General features: G+C 48.5%; 2 protein-coding genes across 2 annotated transcripts; one reads left to right on the plus strand and one right to left on the minus strand.

Annotated features, from left to right (window-relative positions):
• On the minus strand, window positions 1–8,643 carry UBE2A (ubiquitin conjugating enzyme E2 A). The gene is made up of 6 exons (XM_063170636.1): window positions 8,432–8,643; window positions 8,028–8,108; window positions 7,893–7,918; window positions 2,854–2,943; window positions 1,816–1,904; window positions 1–1,433 (listed from the first exon to the last, which is right to left on the minus strand). The coding sequence occupies exons 1-6, from the start codon at window positions 8,473–8,475 to the stop codon at window positions 1,305–1,307; spliced, it is 459 nt and encodes a 152-aa protein (XP_063026706.1). The 5' UTR covers window positions 8,476–8,643; the 3' UTR covers window positions 1–1,304.
• Window positions 8,644–9,695: 1,052 nt separating this feature from the next.
• STEEP1 (STING1 ER exit protein 1) lies at window positions 9,696–12,952 on the plus strand. The gene is made up of 7 exons (XM_063170637.1): window positions 9,696–9,850; window positions 10,170–10,287; window positions 10,415–10,456; window positions 10,564–10,702; window positions 11,217–11,306; window positions 11,416–11,508; window positions 12,218–12,952. Exons 1-7 carry the CDS (start codon window positions 9,727–9,729, stop codon window positions 12,278–12,280), a joined length of 669 nt encoding a protein of 222 aa, XP_063026707.1. The 5' UTR covers window positions 9,696–9,726; the 3' UTR covers window positions 12,281–12,952.
• The last annotated feature ends 2,066 nt before the right edge of the window (window positions 12,953–15,018 follow it).

Here is a 15,018-nt window from a genome sequence, read left to right on the forward strand (position 1 = left end):
TTTATACAATAAGCACTAAGGTTACACTTTATTTACAACTTTTGAAAAATGTACAGTTTCTTACATGGGTTACTTGTGCAAAGTTATACTTTTCAACTAACAGACCAATGTGCACACAAAAGACACTGGAACAGTGGACAACACAATTGCAGGTTCCATCCCACACTGCTGCTTAAGGTTCTGTATCCAAAGGTACAAACTTGCCTTACAAAAAAAGTGACTGGACTTACAAATGTTTTTTTCAGAATTGAAAAAATACTTCCATAAAACTGAAGGGAACGAACTCAAGCATGCAGCAGTAGCTCACACAAACCACGCCGTCATCTACGAAGAGCAGAAACTGCAGAGACTCGAGTGCCTACCCTGGACTTAATTCAAACTTCCCACAAAACAAAGTTAGATCCCAAACAACTTATCTTTCTCAGCTAAAGATAAGGGGCAGGAGAAAGACACCGAAGGAGAGCAATTCCATTGCTGGAACAGGTCAGGTTTTATCTCTTAATGTGGAAGGCCTTTTGCTGAGTACCACAGCTCTGCCTGGTTTTGTCCAGTAATGCCTCGGTGACAGGACTATAGAAACCTACTGACAGTTTCTGTAGGCATGTCCTTTAAAATAGTAATAAAAAAAAAAAGGGCTTGTTTCTCACCCTCAGCAAAGATCCAAGTACCACAGCCGTAGTGATTTATGTAGATCTGTACATAAATCTTGCATGTGAAGTGCAGAAGTAACAAACATTCCAGGGGCTTACTAAATCTTTGAATTGGAATCAATCAAAGTGTTGATTTTTTTAACATGAGTAAAGGAGTTGATAAACCAATACAAAAGGGAAACAAAAAATGATTTCTTCACCCAGTACTTAGAAACGCAGTGGGGTCTAAACCAATAGTAGAGGTGAGTGACCAGCCCGGACACATCAGCACTTTAGTTAATATCAGTTAAAAAATGTGTATGTATATAAACATCCCTTTTATCAAGCTACACATAAGCATCACTGTGTATAACACAATTACAATTAAAAGCTTAGTGTACACTACAGAAATGCACAATACTGCCCTAAGACTGGAGAGGGACCACAGAAAATGAATTCAGCATCAGTAACTCTTTTGCAAGTAACCCAAGTACAGAACGTTTGACTTCAAAGTGGGCGCGTTCTGATGTCCAAGGAGAAGAAGCTTCAGCAAGGGAGGGTGGCAACAGCACAACAGCTATTTTGCTTGCAAAGTAAATGCTAGGAGGAAAAAGATGACTCGGACACTTTGTTTATTTTCCTCATCAACAGAGTGTTCATTTGCATCATCCTGGGTCAACAGTCACGCCAGCTCTGTTCTACTATTGCAGAAACCCGTTTTTCATATTCCCGCTTATTCTCTTGGTATAGCTGAGCTGCCTGGCTGTTTGCTGGGCTGTTCGGATTGGGCTCATCCAATAGGGACTGTGCAGAGAGAAAAACATCCTTAGGCACTGCCCAGTACAGCTCCCCAACACACCCTCTGAACTGCCCACGCTGCTCAGAGCAGGGCTCTTAGTCCAGGTGCAGCACTGCATCCCTGCAGCTGGAAGGCTCTGGAGGCTCTGGCCACCAGTGTCACCCCTGAACAGTGCAGGTGACTTGCTGTGACAGCCAAGCATTGCTGGGGGCCCTGCAGTGACCACCCGGGTCACTGCCTGGCCAGCTTACACCTGGGAGGGATTCACACTTTGCCAATATTGTAGCTGCTATACTGGCTCTTAGGAGAGGGGGGGAAAAGTTTCCTGAGCTGTGTTTGTCAAAGCATCCTAATGTAATTCTGTCTCTTCATGCAGAGTTCTTTTACCTGTATGGATGTTAAGATGGAGGAGACATCATAAGTGGGGCTCCAGCGATTCTGAAGGATATCCAGACATATACTACCGTCTGCATAGACTGGAAAGGGTCAGAAAAACAGCTTAAACCACAACTTGTACAGCCACTGGCTTTTCTCCCTAGTACTGCCCACTCCTGAAAACCTATGTACAGTGCAACAGCCCATACTGCAAACAGGCCTCTAGGTAGGAAGCACTGAAGCTCCTCACCAACTTAACTTCTGGTTATTCTCTCACAAACTTCTCTGTGTCATTGCTGCTGTGGAAAATCATGAACAGATTTTAAGGCAAAAAAAAATTTCAGCTGCCCAGAAGTGAACCAAACAAAGAACACCCACAAACAGTTGTTCACACTCAAGGTTTCCCCATGAAGTCTCTGCAACAGAGTCCAGTCACCTCATTCACAGCAGCTACACAAGAACCTTCCCTCCCTGCACTGTACCCACACTTGCCATGGTAGAAGGTTTCTGGTATTTCTGCACAAAGCAAGGAATAACTCTCCAGCCTTTAGCTACCAAGGAAGGGGATTAATTAAACAATCTTACTGTCACTGGCTATAGCTGGACCCTAACACTACATTTCATGGTGTATCATTCTTACAGGCATTTAGGGGAAGTGACAGATGACAGCTGCATTCACTGGTGCCACTATGCTATGTCTACAATACATACAGACAGAAGTCCAAAGCACTGCTATTTAAGTACAAAACATTCTTCTGTAAGGCTTAACAGGCAGTTGAGTGTCTCACCAGTATTGTGCTGTAACACCTGAAAGGTAAGAGGCTCCTTTTATTGCCCCTTTCTTTTCAAGCCTGAGCACTGCTCACATATCCATCCTCACCAAAACTACACAACCACTGGAATTGTGCTGCCTCATTAGTGGAAACTTTTATAATAAATAGACCTTTTGTACAGCAAGCTGTAACAAAAAACATCCCAGCCCTCTCTTCCCCCCCACCAAACCTCCAAGAGAACAGCAAAACTAAACCCAAGCACTGTCTAAGTACTTACCATTTGGATGAAACATTTTAGAGACAAATCTGACAGTAGGTGGCTTATTTGGGTATTCTTCTGTGAATTCTATTGTAAGTTTGAAAGTTCCTGGAGTTGAAAGAGAGATAAAGCAAGCTTTATTCAGCATGAATTTACACAAGGGATGAGTAAGTAGCAGTTCCCCCACAATACACACTGACACTACTGTGCTCACACAGGCATGATGGACATGGAACACACATTGTGCAATTCCTTCACTCTCACTGAGTTAATCATTAACACCCCAGTCCCAAACAGTACTGGTACAAGAGTATTTCCTGGGACTGACTTTTATTAAGCCAGTCAAAAGGTTTATGTGGGGAAATAAATCTGCCCTTGGGGTTTTCTTCCAGAGAGCCTAATCCCAGTACACTGTACAAACAACAGCAGTGGGTGTAGAACCATCTGTGTACATAACGTCATTGGGTGAGTCCTATCTATGGAATACACTGTCATAGCAAGGACCTTGTCATTTATTTCCTCTAAATTAAAAAAAGGCATATTCCTCAACAAATGTAAGGTAATCAGGTCCTGCAGAAAAGTAGTATTGAATGCAGCATATCCAAATCAAACTTTCAAATATAAACCTGAGCATTTACTTCACGCTAACTGGTCATCCTTAGTGAGAGGCTGATTAAGCAGAAACAGAAGCTGCAGCAGAGTCTCAATCCAATCACTAACAGCCTGCACCAACCTAAGTTATTTTAGCCCTTCTCCTCAGGCTATGACAATCTGAGAATAAGAAGTCTGTCAAGTCAGCTGCACATATGGGTTCAGGGGATCAAGGCCTAGTCCTGATTCAGCTCTGTAACCAAGGAACTCTCCCTGCTCCACTGCAGACCACGGGAGCTGCTCCCAGCCACGCTCCCTGGTGTGCCCAGAGCTGGAGCAGCTCCACACAAACACACAGCCCTCCTGCACAAGGGCTGCACCTGACACTAAAGCCGGAACAAGCTGCTGCTGGGGCATGTTGCCTTTTTTGAAAGGGCATCTTTATGTATCAGTGATGGGTGAGTCAGGCTCCCCACATCCCCCCACGCTCAGCGTCCCTCGGTGTTTCCTGTTGTGAGGGAGTTTTCCAGCCCCAATAGAATGAAGTTATTCCTTTGGCTAGCAAACACGTGCCAATAACTGGTAAGCCAGAGAACAGATTTTTGGTTTTTCTTTTTTTTTTTTTTTCCAGATCAGCAAGGACCTGCAAGATTTCCCAGGGACTCCTTTCTTTATAAGGAGATAAACTGTAACACTGAGTTGCAAGAAATGAAGGTCATTGCTTTGACGTTCCAGTTTGCAAATGAAGACACAGCACAGATGCTTTAGCACTTTCTCTACAGCAGTGGGAAGTCAACACCCTAAAAATAAGTTTATGCATGTTTGGTTTTTTTATTAGCAGCCTAACAATGTAACAGCAGAGAACCAACACTATGCTATCTCACTGTGAAACAAACGAGCCAGAACAGCAGAGTTAGGATTGCTCAAATTACTGGAAGTCTGCAGTGGGCTTTTCAAGTAGACTCCAGCTTAGTCCAGTGGCACAGAGCCAGGTCTGAGATCAGCCTGAAACACAGGAATTAGGAACAACTTCTGCCAGCTGCAAACATCAGCCCCTTAGAACCAAATGCTTAGAGATTTGACTCAAGATATTCTCAGCTCTCCCTGCCCCAGTTTGGTTCTCAGGAGCCTCCCCCTGAAGGAGGAGTGACTAAGCAAGCAGTAGGCTGCAAACCAAGCACAAACCACCACACAGGTTCGACAGCAACAGGAGCAGTTTGGTCTCAGAATCTATTTAAAACCACTGAAAGAAAGGGAAGCTATTGTCCCACAGAGACAGGACAGTGCCACTTTAACACAGACCTGAGCTCACCTGCAGCAACACCCAGCTGGAGTATCTATCTACCTACTGGGATTTCCAAGGCAGGGCCCAGAGGGGCAATGGCTCTTTGGAAATGCTCCACAGTATGCAAACCCTCACTACCGAGCTTTACTAAAGGGCAAATCCAGAGATGTGATGCACCACAGTCCAAGGGTCACCCACACTGAAAGCCCACAAAGGTATCACAACACAGTGCTGAGGCCTTCAGGGTTCAGTCCCTTCTGTCACTAATTTTAATGCTTTCAATTGGTATTTCTCACAACTTACCCTAGACAGAGATTTTAAAACCATGAATTATCATATTTTCTGTCATTATTGATTTTGGGATCACCGCTAATCTTAGGCAAACATTCTCTTTTCTGCCCTGTACTTACCCTGTTGATCACTCCTGCCTCAGGATTTGAGACCCTGACACAGCCAGGAGAGGTTTCTGCCCAGCCCCAGCTACTCCAGAGAGCAGAGCCTGTGTCCCTGCAGGGCCCCTCACTGCAACCCCTCCATTCCACTGCCCTAAGAGCAGGGACAGGCTCTGTCACTCCTGCATGAGGATACAGGACCCACATTCCATGAGCAAGGCATAAACCACACAGAAGACAAATGCCTCGTGTTCTCTGCTCAGCCTCCTGCACAATCCCAGCAAGGCAGGGTACAATGGCTGAGCTACTTAAATCTCTCTGAGCCAGGAATCCTCACTAACCACCCATCATCATCCTCAGAGGAACAGCACTGGGACAGCCTGGCTTCCATGGCTGTGCCAGCATTACCACTTCAGATGCCACACACAAAGATTCTTAGAAATACGGTGGAGGGAGGATAAATATCCCCAGGGTCCCACTGCAGACACCTGCAATGGAATCCTCCTGAACCAGAAGATGGGAGTTGTGCTGCTGGTCTAAATTAGGGGTTGCTCCTAAGCTGAGGCAGGCTGCACACTGAGTTGTGAAAACACCCTCCAAGTCTGGGGGTGGAGAAGGAGGGATATCAGCTGCAGAATGCTGCACAGCAAGTAAACAAATGTGCTTCAACTTCAGGTTTGCAGCCCAGACAACCCACACCACCTCAGAAGCTGCAGGCAGAGAAGGGCCTCTCCAGAAGGAGGATAAAGAACAGTAACTCTCACAATGTCAGCATCATTGTACCTCTAGAATAACAAACCCCCTAAATTTCACAGGCTACTTTTACAAGAACTAAGCTATCTGAAATTTTACAGTATCACCACAGAGTGAAAGAGCCTAAAAACGAAAAAGAACACTGACCTGCAAAGACTTACAGAGTTTCAGTGTATCTTTGAGTGACAAGGGCTGTGCAGCTGCAAAGCCAGTCTAAACTAACATGCTGTAAAACTAAAATTTCCTTACTCTTACCTGTATAAAGCTGAACTGCATCTGGACTGCCCTGCCATGATCTGAACTGTGCTGCTCCACCCACTGAGTGGGAAAGCACAGCTGAGGCACCAGCAAGCCCTATCTCCAGGCTCCACTTAGTGCTTTGTTATCTAGGAAAGTAAGATCCATCCAGGGGGAGGAGATAAGCAGATATCCTGCTGCACAAGCCACATCTGTTTTCCTGAGCACACAGTGGGAAAACACAGCCTGTGCTAAGGAAAGAGCAATCCATCACACCTTGGGGCACAGCATGACATCAGCCCAAGCTGCAGGGCAGCAGCAGCAGCCCCAAGCATCTGCCAGAACCTCAGACTGCTGGGAGTGCAACACGTCCTCAGCATCCAAGATAAAGACTCACTGCTGCCTCAGGAAGCACAGAGGAAATCAATATGTCAGGGCTCTCAAAAGCAGCCCTCAACCTTCTGCAACTAAATGGAAATATATGGAAAAAAAGCCTTTGGAGCATCTGTTAACCACATGCTGAGCTGGAAGAGCCTGAGCATGGCAGGAACCTGCATTCAGCACACTGCAAGGAGACAGCTCTCTGCTCCAAACAGTGAATCACTCTATCAGCAGCACTGCTCCAAGAGCCTAAAGCAGCTCCAGCAACCCCCACAGAAGTTTCAGTGAGCCCTTCTTAGAGGGTTACCACATGAGACAGCAAAACACATTTAGTCTGGCTGCTCTATTATGCAATGCTTTAAGTCCAAGTTCTAAACATCAGCCTGCTGAAGCAGCTACTCCAGCAAATTTCTTAACTAAAGAAATTAAAAAGAATTACATTAAAAAGAAGTGAGTCTTCAGAGTTTTCTTAGGCCTGAAATATTTGAGGTCTTCAAAATGTTCACAGAGAAATACAGTCTGCATTTCAGAGGCACATCCACAGGTGCTACCTCCACAGATAAACAAAGACAAGGGAGTTAGCCAAGAACAACATAAGAGTTAAGGAATTTTTCCTATGCTTTTGTCATGAGTCATGGAGATCTAAGATTAATTATAGCCTACACTGAAAGTACCTTCAAAAATGCATCACTGATTTCAGTTAGACAGTATTTCATGTCTAACAGGTTTTCACAAGATGCTGAAGTACTCACACAGCATCAGTAAACCTTTCAAAGTCAGTAAGGCCAGAGGGAAACTACAGGTATGTCACCAGGACCTATTCAGTCAGCTTTTAAACGTAAAAAGTCTTTTCAATCCTAAGTCCTGAATGATACCAATTGTAGCACAGCAAAAATAAATGACAAGAAAAAGCCACTCTTCTGAACTTCCTCAGTCATTCAGCCCATTTCCTACTTCAGCTGACTCACACTGGAACTTGCTCACAAAACACTTCCAGCATCAGAAAAACACAGAACTCAAACAAAAGACAACAGTTCTATGCCAAGTTATTGATAGCTACCCAAACATGAATGTCCCTAAAAACATGATCCAAAGTTCAACAGAAAAGTTTAGAGACCCTTAACATTACTTATAATAGATATAGGGACTACATACAAGACTGTACAAGCTAATTGTATGTTTTTTTAAGTCAACACAGCAATCTAAATCTACAACACTTTCTGAGAGTAGGATTAGAAAACTAATATTTACAAGAACCAGGCACACACGTGTGTGGTCAGGTGAACATGCACCCACGTCCCCCCCTTCACCCTCTCCAGGCTCACACCTGTTGCAGTCTACGGCAGTGACACCGAGGCCGTGTCAAACCGCAGCATTCACCCCGAAAAGCCAAACACAGCCCCGCACGCCGCACTTACCGTCCTCGAAAGGAGTCCCCTCGGGCCTGGAGAAGGGAAAGCAAAGCACAGCGTTACCCCGCTGGCAGCCCGGCTCCGACCCCCCGGCGGCGGCGCGGCCCCCGCGGCCCGCCGCCCCCTTCCCCGCCGACTCACCCGAAGATGACGGCGTTCCACACCATGATGTTGTTCTCAGAGGGGGCCCCGCTCACCCCGGCCGGGGGATCCTCCTGCAGCCTGCGGGGCACAGGGACGGTGAGCGGGGCTGCGCCCCCGCGCTGCGCAAACGGCGTAACCCGGCCCAGGAGCCGCCGCTGCGCAAACGGCGTAACCCGGCCCAGGAGCCGCCGCGCCGCGCAAACAGCGTAACCCGGCCCGGCAGCCGCCGCTGCGCAAACGGCGTAACCCGCGGCAGGCAGCGCCGCCCGCGCTACGCAATCAGCGGAGCGCGCCTTGCCCCGCCGCCATGTTGTGCTGCCCCCTCCTCCCCCGGTGGCGCTCGGCCCTTCGTCCTCCTCCCGCCCGCCCGCCCCTTTCCCCTCGGCCCACGGCCTCGGTACCTCTTGAAGTCCCGCATGAGGCGCCTACGGGCCGGAGTGGACATGGCGGGCTGAGGGTTATAGCTCAGGCATACACTGCCGGAGGGAGCGCCGGGTGCGGCTGAGGTTCGAGCTCCGACTGAGGCGGCGGCGGCGCTGACGGACAGGAGCGATCGCGGCCTCTACCACTACGGCGGGCGCGGGGGGGGAGCCTGGGCTGCACCGACTCCTGCGCCGGCAGCCCGACGGTCCCGGGATGTACCAACGGCGCGGGGAGAGGGGGGCGGAGCCGGATGTGGCTGAGCCCCCGGCCCAGCCTCTACCACCACGGCGGGGGGCGGGGCCTGGGGGCGGCACCAACGGCGGCGGAGGGCGGGGTGTGACGTCAGCAGTGGCGTCACGGAGGGGCGGTGGCGCTGCGGGATCAAAACAGTTCAGTGGGGAAAGCGAAGGCCGGGCTCAGCAGCGAGCCGGAGCAGGGAGCGCATTCCCAAATCCCCGGGGCACGCAGGGCTCCCTCACACCTAACGGTGACTGGGGAAGGCAAACACCATCACTACAAACATGCCCTCCCTTCCTCCTTCTGCCGCAGATTTCTGTGCTGAGGATGAGGCCCCATGGTCTGGGACATCCCTGGGCTCAGTTGGGCTCAGCTGTCCTGGCTGTGTCCCCTCCCAGCTCCTTTGCACCCCCAGCCTCTCGCTGCTGGGGTGGGCTGAGGAGCAGAGAAGGCTCAGCTCAGGGTAAACCCTGCTCAGCAGTAACAAAAACATCTCTGAGTTATCAGCACAAATCCAAACCACAGCCCCACACCAGCTACTGTGAAGAAAACTAACTCCGTTGCTGTCAAAACCAGCACAACGCTGCATTCTCTGCTTCCCCAGAGAGTGTTTTCAAGGGAAAAATAAGCTATTTTCTACGTTTCTTTAACAGCTTTTGGAAATAAAGAATCTCTCAGCTGTTGTGTAAAACAGGCTGGCTGGGCTGTGTTTCTCGAGTTTATCCTCACTTGTAATTTCATATAACCCAGCTGTGTGGGGAGGCGGCTGAAGAAAGAGACACGGGAGAAAACCCAGTGACAGAAAGTTAACATTGTTATCAGGCCGCACAGGACCTTCCCCGCTGCACCGGCTTGTGCAGTCAGAACCGTGTGAGCTCTGGCTGCTGGTCAAGAAGGACTCTGTCCAGTTTTGCCCGGCCTTTAGAGGGGCAGACGCTCCGGCAGCCGGCGGGCCCTGCGCTCCCCGGAGCCGCCCCGGCGGGCGGGGCCGGGCGCGGGGGCCGGGCCAGGCGGCTCCGGGCCCGCCGCCGCCGCCATGCCCAAGGTGGTGTCGCGCTCCGTGGTGTGCTCCGACACCCGCGACCGCGAGGAGTACGACGATGGGGAGAAGCCGCTGCACGTCTACTACTGCCTGTGCGGGCAGATGGTGCTGGTGCTCGGTGAGCCGGGCCGGAGCCGGGGCTGGGGCGGGGGGGGCAGGCCGCGGCCCGGCGGCGCGGAGGGCCCGGGAAGGCGGCGGCGGGTGCGGGTCCGGGGTATGAGATACGGGTGTGGGTCTGGGATGTGAGATACGGGTGCGGGTCCGGGGTGTGGGATACGGGTGTGGGTTTGGGATGCGGGTGCAGGTTCGGGATGTGGGATATCGGTGTAGGTCTGGTATATGAGGTACGGGTGTGGGTCCGGGATGCGGGGTGTGGATTGCGGTTCCCGTGCGGGTGCCCGCCGGCCCCGCCGCCAGCCCGGCCCTCGCTCCCGCAGATTGCCAGCTGGAGAAGCTGCCGATGCGGCCCCGGGACCGCGCCCGCGTGATGGACGCGGCCAAGCACGCCCACAAGTTCTGCAACGCCGAGGAGGAGGAGAGCGTGTTCCTGCGCAGGTGGGCCCGGCCCCTGCACCCCGTCCCTCTGAGCCCGGCCCGGGAAGGCGCTGTCCTCCCGCCCGGCTGGGAGCCACCGGCCCCTGTGCGGTGTCCGTGTGCTCAAGCGCTGCCTCTCTTCCCCCAGACCCGAAGGCATAGAGCGGCAGTTCAGGAAGAAGTGTGGCAAGTGAGTGACCTTTTCTAGTCTTTTGAATGACTTTTAGAATATTTTATAAGGAAACCATAAGAACCCAGAATCTGGGTTTCCTCTCAGCTGTGTATTTCTGTTTCCAGGTGTGGACTGCTGCTCTTTTATCAACACCAACAGAAAAATGCTCCTGTGACATTCATTGTTGATGGTGCTGTGGTCAAATTTGGCCAGGGTTTTGGGAAAACAAACATATATACTCAGAAACAAGAACCTCCTAAAAAGGTGATTTGCTTTAGAGAACAAGGATACCTTTGCTTTTCTAAAGGTGTTGTGTATAAAATAACTTAATGGTAAGGGGAGAGAAAAGAAAAAGGACCTCTGAACAATAACTCAATTTGGTGTCCTGTCCATGTTTCCCTTAAGTTTCCCTTGACAGTGGTCACTGCTGCTTGAAGTCCTAGCACTAAAGGAGAGCAAAATCAACTCTAAAATCTAGACTGTGCCTGATGTTTAGGCTCAGTTAACAGAAAGTTTCTAGTTGTAAGTAGGTCAGCTTGGTAGTTTGCACAGTGATTCTCAAAGTCTGGCTGACCTACTGTATATCAGTGAGCTTGCTTCTGGTAATGACACCTTTAAGCCCAGAAATCACTGAGCATAATTCCCCTTTACCACCCACAGAGTTCAGGTAATCTTGATGGCTTGCATAAGAAGCCTTAAAACCTTTGGAAGGAGGAAGCAATCTCTACTGGCACAACTCTTGCCAAGGTTTGACAAAATATTCTTGTTTTTCACGCAGGTGATGATGACCAAACGGACCAAAGACATGGGCAAGTTCAGCTCTGTCACAGTGTCCACAATTGATGAAGAGGAGGAGGAGATTGAAGCGGTGAGTTTTGGATGCCCTTAGTGGGCAGAGGCAGCAGTGGTGTCACTGTTTGGATGAGATGTTGTTCCTCTGGGGTTTGCTGGTGCAAGGTGACGTGTGTCTGTTTCAGAGGGAGATTGCAGACTCATATGCACAGAATGCAAAAGTGATTGAGAAGCAGCTGGAACGCAAAGGCATGAGCAAGAAAAGGCTACAAGAGTTGGTGAGTTTTTCTTTGGTGCTGAACACAAAGCTCTGAGATGTGTTGGCTTTGTACACAAAAGCTGTCTTGCAGATCAGACTGCAGGTATAGAGAGGTCCTGGTATAGTCACAGGCAGCTTGCAGCTTTGTGGGGATGAGATTTCCTTTACAGGTTTTATAAAGATGTTCTTGTCCCCCTGAACTTAAAATTGCATGCCACTGCCTGGAGAGCCAACTGAAGAGCAGCCAGCAGAGTGCCTGCAGGGAGGCTTTCTGTGACCTGCTGGACAAGCACCAAGGGAAGGGGACATCAGGCCATGGCTTTGCCAGCCTGTGCTCCCGTGCCTGCTTGGCAGGGCAGGTCATTGCCATGAGGCTCCTGGGGAGGATCTGCAGCTCAGCTGCTGCTGCAAGGGGCACTCAGAGAATGAATGGCAAAGACATCACAACTGATCTTATCTCCTGTGATAGGAGGGGAGTACATGGAAAGGGGGAGGAAATGTGCAGCTTCCACCTGAGGATAGAAAGTATGAAATTGCCTCTTGGGCTTTTTACAATTTTAAAGATGGTCCTTGTTTTGAACACATCTGCAAAACACTAGAGCTACTCTTGCTCCTGGTTTTAGAACTGAAAATTTTGCTTGGTCAGACAAGAAGGGCAAACTTAATTGGAGCACTGAAGGGAAAATTATCCAGACATGATTTAATTCTATCTTAATTTTCCTGTTCAGGCTGAGTTGGAAGCCAAGAAAGCCAAGATGAAGGGAACCCTGATTGATAACCAGTTCAAATGAAATGCTGTGTATCTGCTGGGTATTTGGAGACAGGAGAAAACTGCCAAGAGCTATCACAGTTCTGTCAACAAAGCAGAAGTAACAGACAAGAGTTGCACTGTGCTGCAGCCAGCTTGGAGGATGAGAACCTCTCTGGATCCTCTGTGTACTCTGGGCACCAGTCTTAACTCCAGTGGCACTGGAGACTTTGCTCAAACTGCACTTCTCTACAGACCCAGTGTTATGAGCAGGCTGTTCCAGGAGGAATATTTACTGTCAAGAAAATCTTTGCTGCGTGCCTTCCCAAGTTCACCTTTCGATACCTGTCTTTTTATTTTGTAGTTTTCACATGTGTTTCCTTGAATACATTAGGACAACAGGTACAACAAAGAAATGCTTACAAAAGTAAGCTCTATGCCTGTTGTTCATTTTAAACATTTATTTTTAACATATCCAAAAGGTGCAGCAGCCTGAGCCATGCCACTCCAGCATGGTCTGGAACAACAGGGATGCAAAGCTTGGGCCTGGTGCTGCTGCTCACCCTGAGCTGCCAGCACAGACTGGGCTGCTGCACTGCAGTCTCAGCTCCTGCTGAACATCACAAGGCTGCAGTTGTACAGACACACACCAGAGTGTAAAATCCAAGCCTGTTTTAAACTACTGTAAATAAAAACTGCTACTAATGAGTTCAAATATGTGTTTGGAAGTTACTGATACAGCCAGTGATCATTAAAGAATACATCTGCACATCTGAAGTAGCCCATTGGGCAAAACAGTATCAGTATTTGGAGTTGTGAAATGTGAAGGAAAAATTGTTTTGAATGTACTGACCACTAAGGCCTTGGATGGACAACATCACACACCAGTTTTTAAAGTACCTTGTTTGGGTAATGGTACTTTGTGCCTCTTTCATGATGTAATGACAGTGCTCTCTAGCCCATGGCTTCATTGCTCTACTTTGGATTAAATATCATGTTACAGATTTGAACTAAAAATATCTCTCCTGAGATGTTCTTGCTCTACCAAGTAAATGCATCATAAAATGCAAGCAATGAAAAAGATGCTTCCATCTTCCACAATTATTATGGAAAAATTCCTATAATAACTATAATTCCTAAAGATTTTTCATCTGGCTTTATAGCCATGACTGGGAAAACTCAGATCTGTGTACCTAAGATCTATCCTCTCTTTCTCAGGAAAACAAGGAGTAAAAGAGGGAGTGAACTCTGCCCAGAGCTAGCAGAGATGGGTTGGTAGATCCTGGGACAATTTAATGCCAGGCTGGTAAGCAGGTGTTCACTCAGGCAGTGCTGATCTTGTTCCCTGCTCATCACCTGCTAATCTGGAGCCTATTTCCAGAAGCCGTGGTGGTGTGCAGTACTCGGGAAGGGCAGGAGGTGTGTGGGTACACAAAGCCCTTTCCCAGTGTGGTAGCACAGTCCAGCCAGGCGAGGGCCTCAGGCTTCCTCTGGGAGCGATCCAAGCCTGGGGGAACTGCAGGTCACTCTCTCTAACAATTCTCACTTTTTTTCCCAAGCAAGAGTAAAAGACTTTGCCATCTGAAAATAGGTTTTGAACCATGTGAGAGGTGCTGGGATGCAGATGCTGAGTTTCCAGTTGTCCAAGGATGAAGCGTGGTCTTGCTTCAAGTAACACCAGAACAACAAGCTGGCTTGGGGATGGTGGCATTTATTGTCAGGGTTAAGGCTGGGAGGGACAAAAGCTGCTCAGCACAAGTTGTCCAAAGTAGCTGTTACCAACTGCCATCAACTCCCTCAGCTGCCTCCTGGAGCCTTGTGACAGCACAGGCTTCTGGAAGGCCAGTCCATCTTCAATCAGTGTTTGTCATTCTTGTCATTGGAAATCTGCCAAGTTTGGCTCAGGACTTGTGCATGGACCCAGTCAGAAATGGGAGTACCTTGCATCTTCTGAGGTGCTTTTGATACACTCTAGTTATGCAGGCCATGGCTGAGACAGCTCCAACACAGAGAATCTGATCCAATACATTATTATGTATTTCTTACTTCAACTGGACTTGGTTCACAACAGTGTAAATCAAGTTGGGTTTTTCATTTCTAGATCTAAATGAATTAAAATATATTAGCTGACTGTAGCAACAGGAAGCAGGGTTACCAAGTTCCAACAATTGATGAAATGTTCTGTTAAAATAGATAAAATCAGCTGTCCTGCAGTTTCCCATACCCTGGTAGCAAATGGCAATCTGTAGCAGAGTTCAGACCAAAGAAAAGTCAGATTTCATGTTACACTCAGACATGTAAAAGTTAACATTTGTTCTTATAAGTCTGTAGATACAGGTAAGTGATAGATTTGTTTAACTGAGCACCATATTGTATGTAAGAACGTGTCTAGATGCAGAGGTATCACAAAATGTGAAATAAAAGTGAAGGAGGGAGTCTGTTCTAAAAGTAATGGCACACATGGACAGACTTACCTTACAGTATTTCATGACTTACTTCAGATCAGTTTCCAAGCACCTTCACAAAACCCTGGTCTGATTTACGGTGCCAGGAGAGCTCTGGATGTAACAATGCTGCCTGGCTCCCCGTAACCTGTACAAAACCTCCACACAATTTGTAAACACTCCAGAGAAGTGGTAACACTGAATCCAACCTCCCTGTTCATCACAGCTGTGCCTGGGGAGCAGCATTGGAGTGAGGAGAAGTTTTAGCCTCAACCCTTACAGCTCTCCTTGTGCTCCATGTTTGTGCCATTTCACTCAGTGCAGGTGGCTTGCCTGA

The sequence above is a fragment of the Melospiza melodia genome, chromosome 16, assembly GCF_035770615.1.
Source record: "Melospiza melodia melodia isolate bMelMel2 chromosome 16, bMelMel2.pri, whole genome shotgun sequence".
NCBI classification, from domain to species: Eukaryota; Metazoa; Chordata; class Aves; order Passeriformes; family Passerellidae; genus Melospiza; species Melospiza melodia.

What these genes read in the sequence shown, in the direction of transcription:
- UBE2A (XM_063170636.1), bottom strand. Translation starts at nt 8,475, where the DNA reads ATGTCCACTCCGGCCCGTAGGCGCCTCATGCGGGACTTCAAGAG. An exon ending in TGGAACGCCGTCATCTTCGG is followed by an intron (nt 7,919 to 8,027) that starts GTGAGTCGGCGG and finishes TCCCTTCTCCAG; the next exon opens with GCCCGAGGGGACTCCTTTCG. An exon ending in TAAAATGTTTCATCCAAATG is followed by an intron (nt 1,905 to 2,853) that starts GTAAGTACTTAG and finishes GACCCTTTCCAG; the next exon opens with TCTATGCAGACGGTAGTATA.
- STEEP1 (XM_063170637.1), top strand. Translation starts at nt 9,727, where the DNA reads ATGCCCAAGGTGGTGTCGCGCTCCGTGGTGTGCTCCGACACCCGCGAC. An exon ending in GAGAGCGTGTTCCTGCGCAG is followed by an intron (nt 10,288 to 10,414) that starts GTGGGCCCGGCC and finishes CTCTTCCCCCAG; the next exon opens with ACCCGAAGGCATAGAGCGGC. An exon ending in AACAAGAACCTCCTAAAAAG is followed by an intron (nt 10,703 to 11,216) that starts GTGATTTGCTTT and finishes TTTTTCACGCAG; the next exon opens with GTGATGATGACCAAACGGAC.